Below are 10,110 nucleotides of genomic sequence, written 5' to 3' on the forward strand. Positions count from 1 at the left end.
AGGTGGACTAGAATTAGTCTTTTTTGCTTTCTCACCTCTTCACTGTTTTCATACATCGCATGCTAGCTTAGCCTTCCTTTCCCGGATATATCCTATTGACTGCATCGTATTCGTAAACAAGGCCATCTAAAGGCCTTCTTTCTGATATAGTTTTCTTCCCTACGAGAAGGCAAACATCTCGGATACAATGTCGTGCTCTTCCTTGAGTTTAAGGCTACAACACACAATGTACTACGTCGTTCCGAAAAAACTCGGCAGTTCTCTTTGTCGTAAATGACGACAACGTAACGCTCCGCAGGCGGCGCTGAGGGTTATCGGTCCTTTGGAAGTATTCTTTCAGTTCATTTATCATGCGCTCGTATCTGAAAAATCAGATGGAATCATGCTTAAAACTTAGTAATGTGGTTTTAAGCACAAGCGCCACAAATCTACTTTTCGCGACATTTTTTACAGTACTATGAATTGAGCTAGTCAGAACTCTGCCACACCACAAGATTGCGTTTTTTTCGCTACATACTCTACTTTATATCCGTACGTTTACACGTGTGCAGCCAGAGCATTGGCAATGTGAGCAGAGGGTTGACAAAAGACCCCTTATAGTGAAAGATTCCCGTCAGAAAAAATGCTGAATGAGACTATTAAGCTAAAGAGAGAATGCTTTTCGATGACATTTTCTCTTCTTTCTTTCTGAGTAAAACAGAACCCAGACGGCACCGCTAGATAGAGTCTGTCTGAATTTCATCGTCTATTAACTGAAAAAATTGCGCGTTCAACGATTGCAGGAAATAAATCACCGGCGCTCTTCACAGTACAGTCGTCAAGTGGACACTTACCTAACCGATAAAGGTCAGAAGCTTTGTCATAATTTGTATCTGGGTTCTGCAGAGATATAGGAAACAACGTGAATGTAGATTGTAGATCGAAATAGGTCAACAATTTGTGTTAACATGGCCAAGCCATGTTTTTGTCTGGAAATGTCCAGCAGTCAGTCAGAATCCATAAGTGATGTAAATTATATGACGTAGTTCTGAACATGAACGCGCTCGCAAATCTTAGCAGCGAAAACACCGACGCCAAGCGCTGCAGCCCCGTGGGCCACGCAGCGTTAGCCCCGAAGCTTACACTTACACTTTCCGAGCTGCACGCCCACTTTCCCGGGCCTGTAGCTCAGAAACCAGAGGGGCTTATGTCTTAAGAAGGGCAAGATTATCGGTCTTCAAGCACCGAAAGGTTTTCAAGACGGCTATTTTAGTTCAAAATCCCATCTAAACGTGGAACACTCTTTAATTGTAGGAGCCTAATGGGGCGACACGTGTCCCCTGTGCCCCCTCCCCCCCCCCTGCCTGCGCTTTCGTAGCGTTTCCACCCCTTGTTTCTTCGCAAGGGTGTCATCAGGAGTCGGATATCTACGCCGAAAGATGCGTTGCGAAAACGGCATTCTGGAGACGGAACTACGTACCTGAAAACTAACTTGTGCTTATACTTGTTTTGCAATATGCACACTCAGACCTCCAAATAAAATAAGTACCCTTCCCCTTTGCAAGTAAACGCATGGACAATGTTTCACTTTTCACGGTTATTGCAAAAGGCTATTGCAGACGCGATAAAAAAATTTAGAAACGTTAAATGACTAAATGATGGACTGCACAGCACTAATAAAAAATGTAGGTGCTTACTCCATTGCACTGGCATTTGTTTAAGACCTTCCAAAACGGCTCCGACATTTTCTCTGGCTGTATCCGAGTCGTGTTAATCGGATCTCGTTGAATTTCGTCCCTGCGACTGGGAGTTAGATAACTCGCATTCGGGTTCGACAAGTCTCGTGTTTTTGTCCGCAGAAAGGCTTCTAAGAGTATTCAGTACAACTGGTGTGACAGTCGCAACAGAAAAGAACTATCTAAACACCCAAATGTTTGCATTGCTATTCGCGGATTCAGGCGCGCAGCCAGAGCCTTGGCAAGGAGGGACACAGGGTTGACAAAGGGCGAAGCGAAGTGGTGTTGAAATCAGGTGGCGGAACCGGAGAAGTAAATCTATAATCTCCCTTTTCGTGTTGCTGTAGCTGTTAATCTGTTCAGAGAACAGCCTCAAAGCCGTGAAAAGATAAGCCCAGTCTCACCTTTGAACAGTATCAATAAATTTTGAAAAGAGATTCGGAGCCATTATTTTACGGCTGCCGTTCCTGCGTGTATGGCGTGAGCCGCTTAGTGTTAATTCAGTGGCCAACAGCGTTCGGCTTTACGGAAACTGCAACCCAGGCCATCGCTGTCCTTGCTTCCGAGATTGCGGCGCGCAGGTTCAAGCCTTTGATGTAATTTTTCATTAGTTGATTCTGCGAGATGATGGAAGTTCTCGGTCAAACATGGGATGGCCTTGTCCGTTTTTGGACTCATTTCGACCAACTCAATTCAGCACTAACAAGACCACTTGTTTTTTTCAGGGTAAGACAACCCATGGAGAAAAAAACTAGGGGCCACATTTTTGTTCTCGGCCAAGGGAAGAAAGGCATTCAGTCCCACCGCAGGATATATTCTTATCTTTATCTCCTTGCCTTTACCTTTATCTTCCAGTTGCCATTCTGGCGACACGGGGCGGGATCTCCTAGCCGATCGGAAAGCCCTTACAGGAATATATTATACCACATTGGTCCCCTCTCTGATGCGGGAGACCTTCTGACCAGCACAGTTGACCCTGGATCGACGCAGAAACCTTCATTGACGAAACAACATCCTGGTCGCCGCAATTGGCCCGATAATTGGCACATGACGCTAGCTCGGCTTCACGTGTTCGTGCTGACATTGGGTTGGAAGGCTCACAGTTAGGGACTGGAGGCTATGACTGGCACGGACCCTTGCATTGCCTCAATGTGAACATTCACCATAAGTTCTCATTTTTCCTTGCATTGTGAGAGCGCCTCGACCAAGGCAAGAGACTCGCTCTGTCATTCGTGATTCCGTCCCAGTCCCTGTTGAGCAAATCTTCCCTTGACCGACTCGAGGCCTCTAGTTGACACAGAATGCCGTTAGCCACAGTGGGCCGAGAACGATACAGGAGATCCGCATTGCTGCAGAGGCCTCGGCCAGTCAGACCCCGGTGGTATCCCTGCTTAGGAAATGGGCCCCCAGAGCTCAGATCGATACGGAGCCGGCTGTACGGTGTCGGTGATCTCTGGCTGAAATAGAGAAACGCTCTGTGTCCGTGGCCGCCAATCGGTGCAAGAACTGACATATGAGATCACGGCCCGAACGGCGGGGGTCTTTAATGCGACCTATTCAGCCCTTTGGGCCCTCCAGCCTTCCAATCGAGCTTGTGATCTTTGGTCTCAAGAGATCCTTCGGTCCCTATTCGGGGCTCCCTCAAACACCCCTCCTGGCTGGCTCGGGCTTCTCGCCGCCAAAGGGCCCCTGTTACGCACTGTGGCCCCTGACCGACACAGGAACCCCTCATGGTGTCAGAGACCCCGCGCATTGCAAATCGTGGGCCCGGGCCTCGTTTCTGTTGGGGAAATGGGTGCCAATGGCTCAAACGGGCATGGAGCCGACTGTTTGGCGCAGTGTCGAAGCCCTATATAATAGGGATAGATAACCCTGATAGGAGGGCCCTAATATAATCTCCCTGATTGACATTTCAAATCCCGACACTACGGGTGAGGGTCACATCCGAATCCAACCGGGCCCTCGATTTTTGGTCCTGAAGTGTCCTCTGACCCCTTTCCGGACCTCCCCAACCAAAGCCCGTGATTGACCAGGGGCCACTAGCCGAGACATAACCCCATGTTATGCACTGTAGACCCCTGACCGACACGGGGGCCCCGACCACTGATCTAGGGACCCAGTACAATGCACAACGTGGTCCCGGCGTTGCTTCAGCTTGGGAAATGGGTCTCCAGGGTACAGACTGATAGAGAACCAACTGTTCGGTGTTCGTGGTGTGTGACCGGCTCAGACACCCACATTGTCCCAGGGATCCTCACCTTTCTGTGGCCTACAGCCAGTCCTCCGTGCCCTTATGCCCACTAACCGGGCCTTTGATAGTCGGTTGCGCTGGGCCGCCCGGGCCCCTCTTCTGGCCTCGTCGAACGCCCCTGGTCGGCTTGGGGCCCCTTGCAGGACTTGCAGCCCCTTGCAGCCCCTCGCAAAACAGGACTGCTAGGCACTGTGGACCCCTGACAGATATGAGCCCCGGCCAGTGTGAATCACTGGCCCCGGCTTTGTAGCTGATTGGGAAGTGTCTCAGGCATCAAGGTTTTAAGCCTCTTACAACGCCCGGCCCTGCCGGCACGGGTCCCTGAATACGACCTCCGGTCGGACTTTCGGGCCTTCCGGGCACTCAAATCGTGTCATCAATCGTACTTTTCGAAGGACCCGAGGGCCCCTCGGCACTTAATGAGAGGGGGCGCGTGCCCCCTCCACCTGCGTTACTGTGCGGATCCTGGACACGATCGACTAGCTTTTTACGCGGTCCTTACAACTCGCCGTGCTCACATTCTGAGCTCCCCGAATGGATCCGCACAGCCGGGGTTGAGCGTTTCGTCGCAAGACAAACTGCCGATACACCCGCGCGCTTCATCCGCACGACAGGCATTGGCCCGAGACCTTATATCACTGGGTCTTTGACTTCTGAGTTGTCCCGCATGAGCAGGAGACACCACCCGCGCAGTACGCACCCATCTCCCCATTCCCTCCTGCTCCAATTACCCCGGCCCCGACTAGCCACGTAGGGGAGGGAAGCGGGGAGGGGGGGAGGGAAGCGGGGAGGGGGGGGGGGAGCAGCTGGTCGCGGCGGCGCGCCGTGCGCCGTCCTCGTGCGCCACACATAATTAGTCGGTGCAGGACCACGTCTTTTTAAGCAGGTAACTGACTCTTCTATGACTGCTATCCAGAGACTAAACTACGCTATTTCATATGCTTGTGAAAAACAAAATCACATAGCAAAATTCTATTCGTGCGTTGCAAAAGTTCAAAATGCCTCGAGCACTGTTTTGTTGTATCATGACGCTTTCAAGAATGACACGCAAAAATTTTGGACAGTATTCTGACCATGCAAATGTATGGGTTTGGCAGGGCGACTTTCAAGCAAGTGGAAAACCGCCACCGACGGTAGGCTTGCAAACACGCTACTCGAAATTGCCGAAGGCTATGACTCTGAAGTGGTGCAGCTGAGAAACTTAAAAATAACACAGACGACTTCAGCACTTATAACAATCCCAGTGGCTCCATTTAGTCAAAACCTGATAGATGAGCGTGTCAGGCAGTCGTCGGTTTATCGTGGAATGCTCCGTGTATAGGTGACTGCAGAAAGAAAGGGTGGGTGCTGAAAGCCCCATAAGTTGTGTCAGCGCTAACGTCTGCACAGTGACTGCACCTGGTTCAGCTTAGCTCCACCCTTTTCTGCCTTGTGGTGGCCAGCACCACCAATGAGCTTGGTAAGATTCGACAGCATCTCTGCAGCTTATTAAACTGAATTCTGTGGACAAAATCATGAAAATGTGATGCAATGTGACAAAACCATGAAAATATTTGTAAGCTCAAAACTATCATTCATTTAACCATGACAGCAATAACAGCATCTTCAGAACATCCAATGCACATCATGCTTGCTGAACAGTGGCACTCTGCAAGCAGACGTCACTTACTTTTCGAGTTCCGATAAAATGGTTTCTTTTATACGATGTTCTTGAAAACTGGCCGATGCACTATTCCAAGGAAATTGTTCCAGAAATCCATGCTGCTTTTACAGTCAGTCCGCTCATATATTGCATACACCGGCAATACCAGTGTCCGTAACAAAATCGCGCTTCCCCACCAAAAGCGCTATTGATAAACGCGCGGCGCATTTTACCGAGGTTTACCAAGGAAGTGTGGCTCGTGCATAAGCGTGAGCTGATGTTATCACCATTGCTGGGCGAACTGGATTTCTTTTTTCTTTATCGTATGATGGTTATGACGTCATTGGGATACCAAGCGAGCGGAAAATGAATTTTGGTAGCGTGTCGAGGGCGAGGATTCGCACAGAAAGTTGGGAAAAGGGCATCGTGAAAAAATGATGACCCTGACCCCCAAAATTTGCCTACAAAAAGGTATCTTTTCGGATTTGGTCTACGTTTTTCTCAAAGTTGGGAGGACAGGGCAAAGCAAGGCAAGGTTCAGAAGAGGGCAGAATTGTGCCGACGCAGAAGCCCTATTAGGCAATGTGGGCCGCTGACTTACACAGGGCTTCTCATTGTTCCAGAGGTCACGAGCAATGAGAAATCGCCGGTGCCTGCCTCGTTCTCGTTTGAGAAATGGAGCGGCAGCCCGTAATGCTCAGACGTATGCGGAGCCGACTGTGCGGTGTACTTTTTCGGTCGAAATTGGAGCCTGCATTGTTCCAGGGATCTGTTATCGGTGTAAGAGGCCTTCTGAATGATATTTTAGGCCACAACGCTACAGTCCTGAGTTCTTAACGTTAGCTCCAGCCCTTCGAGGCCTTCGGAATTCCAGTCGGGCCCTTGTTCTTTAGTTCCGAGGCCTTTCGGACCCCTTTTTGCCTCTTCCCCTTTCGGGCCCCTCGAGCACGGGTCCCATCCGACTCAGGGGAACTTGCCGACAAAGGGCCCTTGTTGGTCACTGTGGGCTTCTGACGGACAAGCGGTCGCGTGTTGTTTCAGAAACTTCGACGAAGACAGGCCGTGGGTCACGGCCCTGTTCCTCCTTGGGAAATGGGGCCCCAGGGCTCAGGCGGACTCGGAGACAGCTGTTCGGTGTCAGCAATCTCTGGCGGCAATAGACGCCCACGTTGTCCCAGGGGTTCCCAATCGGTGCAAGAGGCCCTTGGAGTGACATCTGAGGTCACGGTCCTACGGGCCGAATCTTACGTATGACTCACATAAGGCCCTTCGATCCGCTCGAGCCCTTCAGCCTTCCAATCAGGCTCTTGATCGTTGGCCCTAAACGATCCATCGGGCGCATTTTGGATCCCTCAACACCTCCCTGGCCGACTGGGGCCCCTTCCCAACACAAGACTCCTGTTAAGCACATAGGGTCCCTGGAAGACACAGGAGGCCCTTCATTGGCTCAGGGGTCTCAACCAATGTAAATCGCGGGCTTCAGTCTTGCCCCTGCTAGGGGCAAGGCTTCATGTCGGTCTGGGCCTGAGGCCTCAGACCGACATGAAGATGATTATATCCTTATTCCAGATGGTCGGGATATACTATGTTTATTGCGGCGGGGCAAGCTGGGCAGGTGGAGCATACGTATCCACTTTACTAAGCAGTCCCCGTGTGTTGGTTTTATCAGGCAGCCTCCATTTGCGTATTTTATTGGGCGATGTATCTCTATTTGTTGGTCTTGCTCGGAGGTCTGTCTTTGCTTGCTGGTCTCGTTAGGCCGTCTCTATGTCGGTTGTTTTACTAAGCTGTGTTGTCAGTGGTCTCTGTTTAACCTCGCACAGATCTATGTGTGTGAGACTGGCGATCCCTGCCGGTTAATTTAATACACGTATTTAGATGAGGTGCGCACGTAGTAGAGTAGTCGGTGTTATCCAAGCCTAAAGGATCAAGTTAAGTCGAAGTATCACTGCTAAGAGGAGTCCTTACAGTATACACCCATGAAAATGAGTTTAAGTAGAATAAGTATTGCGTTTTAACGCTGCACAAGCAAGGAAAGATCAGTTTAGGATATATGTTAGGACGTGAGAAAAGAATGGTGCATCCGAAGCACGTGGCAGCTTTTGTATTTCGTGTTGTGTATGTCTATCGACATGTTATTTCAGTGTTTCACGCATCTCATAACGTGTATGTTTATCGATATATAGTAAGGTGGCTCGTCAGCTGTACTTTTCGTGGCGTATGCGCTTGTCAAAAGATTAAAGTAGCCGTGTACCTCGTGGCACATACGCGTTTCCACAAGTTTAGGTAGTTTAAAATCAGCCACAGTATTAATGAATCCATGTTGCGACTCTATTAAATGATTCAGTCGGTCTCAAAGTCAAGGTTAGCGGTGATCTTTTTACTGGCACCGGTCACGTGTTTTGTGTTTCTGCATCGCTCGTCGTTCTGAATCGCTTCACCCCTGAGTGGGCGACAGGCCTCATTCGCTTGCATAACTTGCTGCGGACTATTGACCTTTTATTACGCGTAGCAAATGGCATGAATTGATCTTGCGTTGTCCAAGTTTATTGCTATCGATATACTGTGTGCTGAGAAAACCTTTCTTTTATTCGCGAATCAGTCTCGGAACTGGTGTAGAAACCTAGTTGTCGATCATCCTGGTGAACGTGTCCCCGGCAGCGCCATATTGACAAAAAAGGCTGCAACAGGGAGTCACACGCAAACGGTTACGGGAGGAGAGGGTAGCCTTTTACCCACACCTTTTTCTGCCTCCCATCCTGGTGGCATTTTAGGTGCGATTTTCAGGAAAGTGACACGTTTGCAATCACATCAGTTATCGCAATGTTCTTCGGGAGAGGTCAAAATCAGGTAAAAATGTGTTGCATTTTCAAACAGTTTTGAAAAAGATGTGATACTATGAGGCGGCATCGACCGCAGGGTTACACCACCCTTCGCTTCTTAGTGCAGCCGTATGATTGTAACAATGTCTGCAGTCGCCTGACCAACGCGTTAAAAATCATCAAATTTGCAAGAAGAGTAGCCTGTGCGTGTTACATCGTGGAAAAAATGTACCTGTGACTCCAGGTCATATCCTTCTGACTCGGAGTGGGTGAAGTGCCTCGACATTTCCCTTGTTTTCTTTTTCAGATTTGCCCGTTCTTTCTTCTCGGGGCTAAACATTTTGAATTTCAGGTGATATCGGAGTTCGTGCTGCATTTTTTGACGACGGATATTCGGAGAGTTGAAGTGTACCAAAGTTGTTATCCCTCCAAGGCATCCTGACTTTTTGTAACTGTTCCACAGTTAATCAACAAACCTTTGTCCTATCCTTTATTCGCCAAGGACAATTGATTCATTTCCCTTTCAGTCCTCATTTAATCGCACCATTCGGTGGTGTGCCGTTGCCGGTGCCACCGGCGTATCGTGCTGAGGATGTGCCGGTGCTGCACGGTGCCGTGCTCCGGCTGCGCCGCCAAAAATGGAAGCTTATAAAAGAAAATAAGAGCACAGAAGGTAATATAGGTTTCGTATCACTCATCTCCACCACTTTTTTGCTTAACCCCAGAAACATTAAGAAGAATGACTGTAACCCCTGCCTTGCCCAGCTCTGAACCTGTCCTCGATTAAAATAGAAACCATCATATCAAAACTGTTGAAAGGACGAATTTTTAAATGAAAAAGATCTTGACGTGGGATTCATCTGGCCGCAAGGCCACGTGTCAACTGTTGCGATGCGACCGGCATGAGGTGGGCGGTGACTTTTAATGCACTGCGACTTTGCAAGCGGCATTCACATCGGAGTGTCGTGAGTGCCTGTCTAGCATTCAGTTTTCGAGCCTTGTTTACTTCATTGGCGGCGCCGCGATTCAGCGTCCTGTCCCCAGTGGCGGCGAGAGGCATTGATGGTTCAGAGTAAGTCGGCGGGATGATCCGGTCAGGGTAGAAACTGACCTGTGATCATCCAAACTGTCTTTTGATGACACCGAATAGGCTGTGGCTTCTCTCTCGCAGTCACAAGCGACCAGCCTTCCTCCCTTTGAAACGAACCGTGGGTTCGATGTTGAAGTCTGCGGGCACTTCTCATGAAAGGAAAAAGCAGGAAGTGATAATGATTTTGAAGTGCCAATTAAGGCCATTTTTGCTGTTGTCTTGATTGAGAATGGTTGCCAGTCACAAAGATCTTCAAATCAGGGGTGTTCCCACTTTTATTCAGTTCAGGGCTCCATGCCTACCCCTCCCCCAAGTTTGTGAAGAAGTGTGCTTATCTGAGAGACGCCCACATTTTGAGGGTGCACTGCATAATTGTTCACTGCTCCCAAACATATCTTCAAAAACTATGCCCCTGCTTGAAATGCAGTTATTTTATCGATGTTTTGATCACGTTTCAACAATTTTTCACAGTTAAGTCTTTCGCTAAAATCAGTCTTGGTTGCTAGAAATTCTATGTGATAGTCAATGACGTAGGCAATGGGAAGGCGATGAAAAGTGGGGAGCGGGGTGGTATAGCAAACGAAGGCAAT

The 10,110-nt window shown here is 49.1% G+C and overlaps 1 protein-coding gene across 1 annotated transcript in view; it reads right to left on the minus strand.

Annotated features, from left to right (window-relative positions):
• The window catches only part of LOC119091280 (WD repeat-containing protein 19-like), a 60,810-nt gene extending 54,951 nt beyond the window's left edge, over positions 1-5,859 (minus strand). The window contains 2 exon segments of the mRNA XM_037213973.1: positions 5,365-5,466; positions 5,636-5,859. Of these exon segments, the coding sequence (XP_037069868.1) occupies positions 5,365-5,442 (78 nt within the window). The 5' untranslated portion in view covers positions 5,443-5,466; positions 5,636-5,859.
• Positions 5,860-10,110: the final 4,251 nt, after the last annotated feature.

The sequence above is a fragment of the Pollicipes pollicipes genome, unplaced genomic scaffold (genome assembly GCF_011947565.3).
Source record: "Pollicipes pollicipes isolate AB1234 unplaced genomic scaffold, Ppol_2.1 Scaffold_3447;HRSCAF=4054_pilon_pilon_pilon, whole genome shotgun sequence".
Lineage (NCBI taxonomy): Eukaryota > Metazoa > Arthropoda > Thecostraca > Pollicipedomorpha > Pollicipedidae > Pollicipes > Pollicipes pollicipes.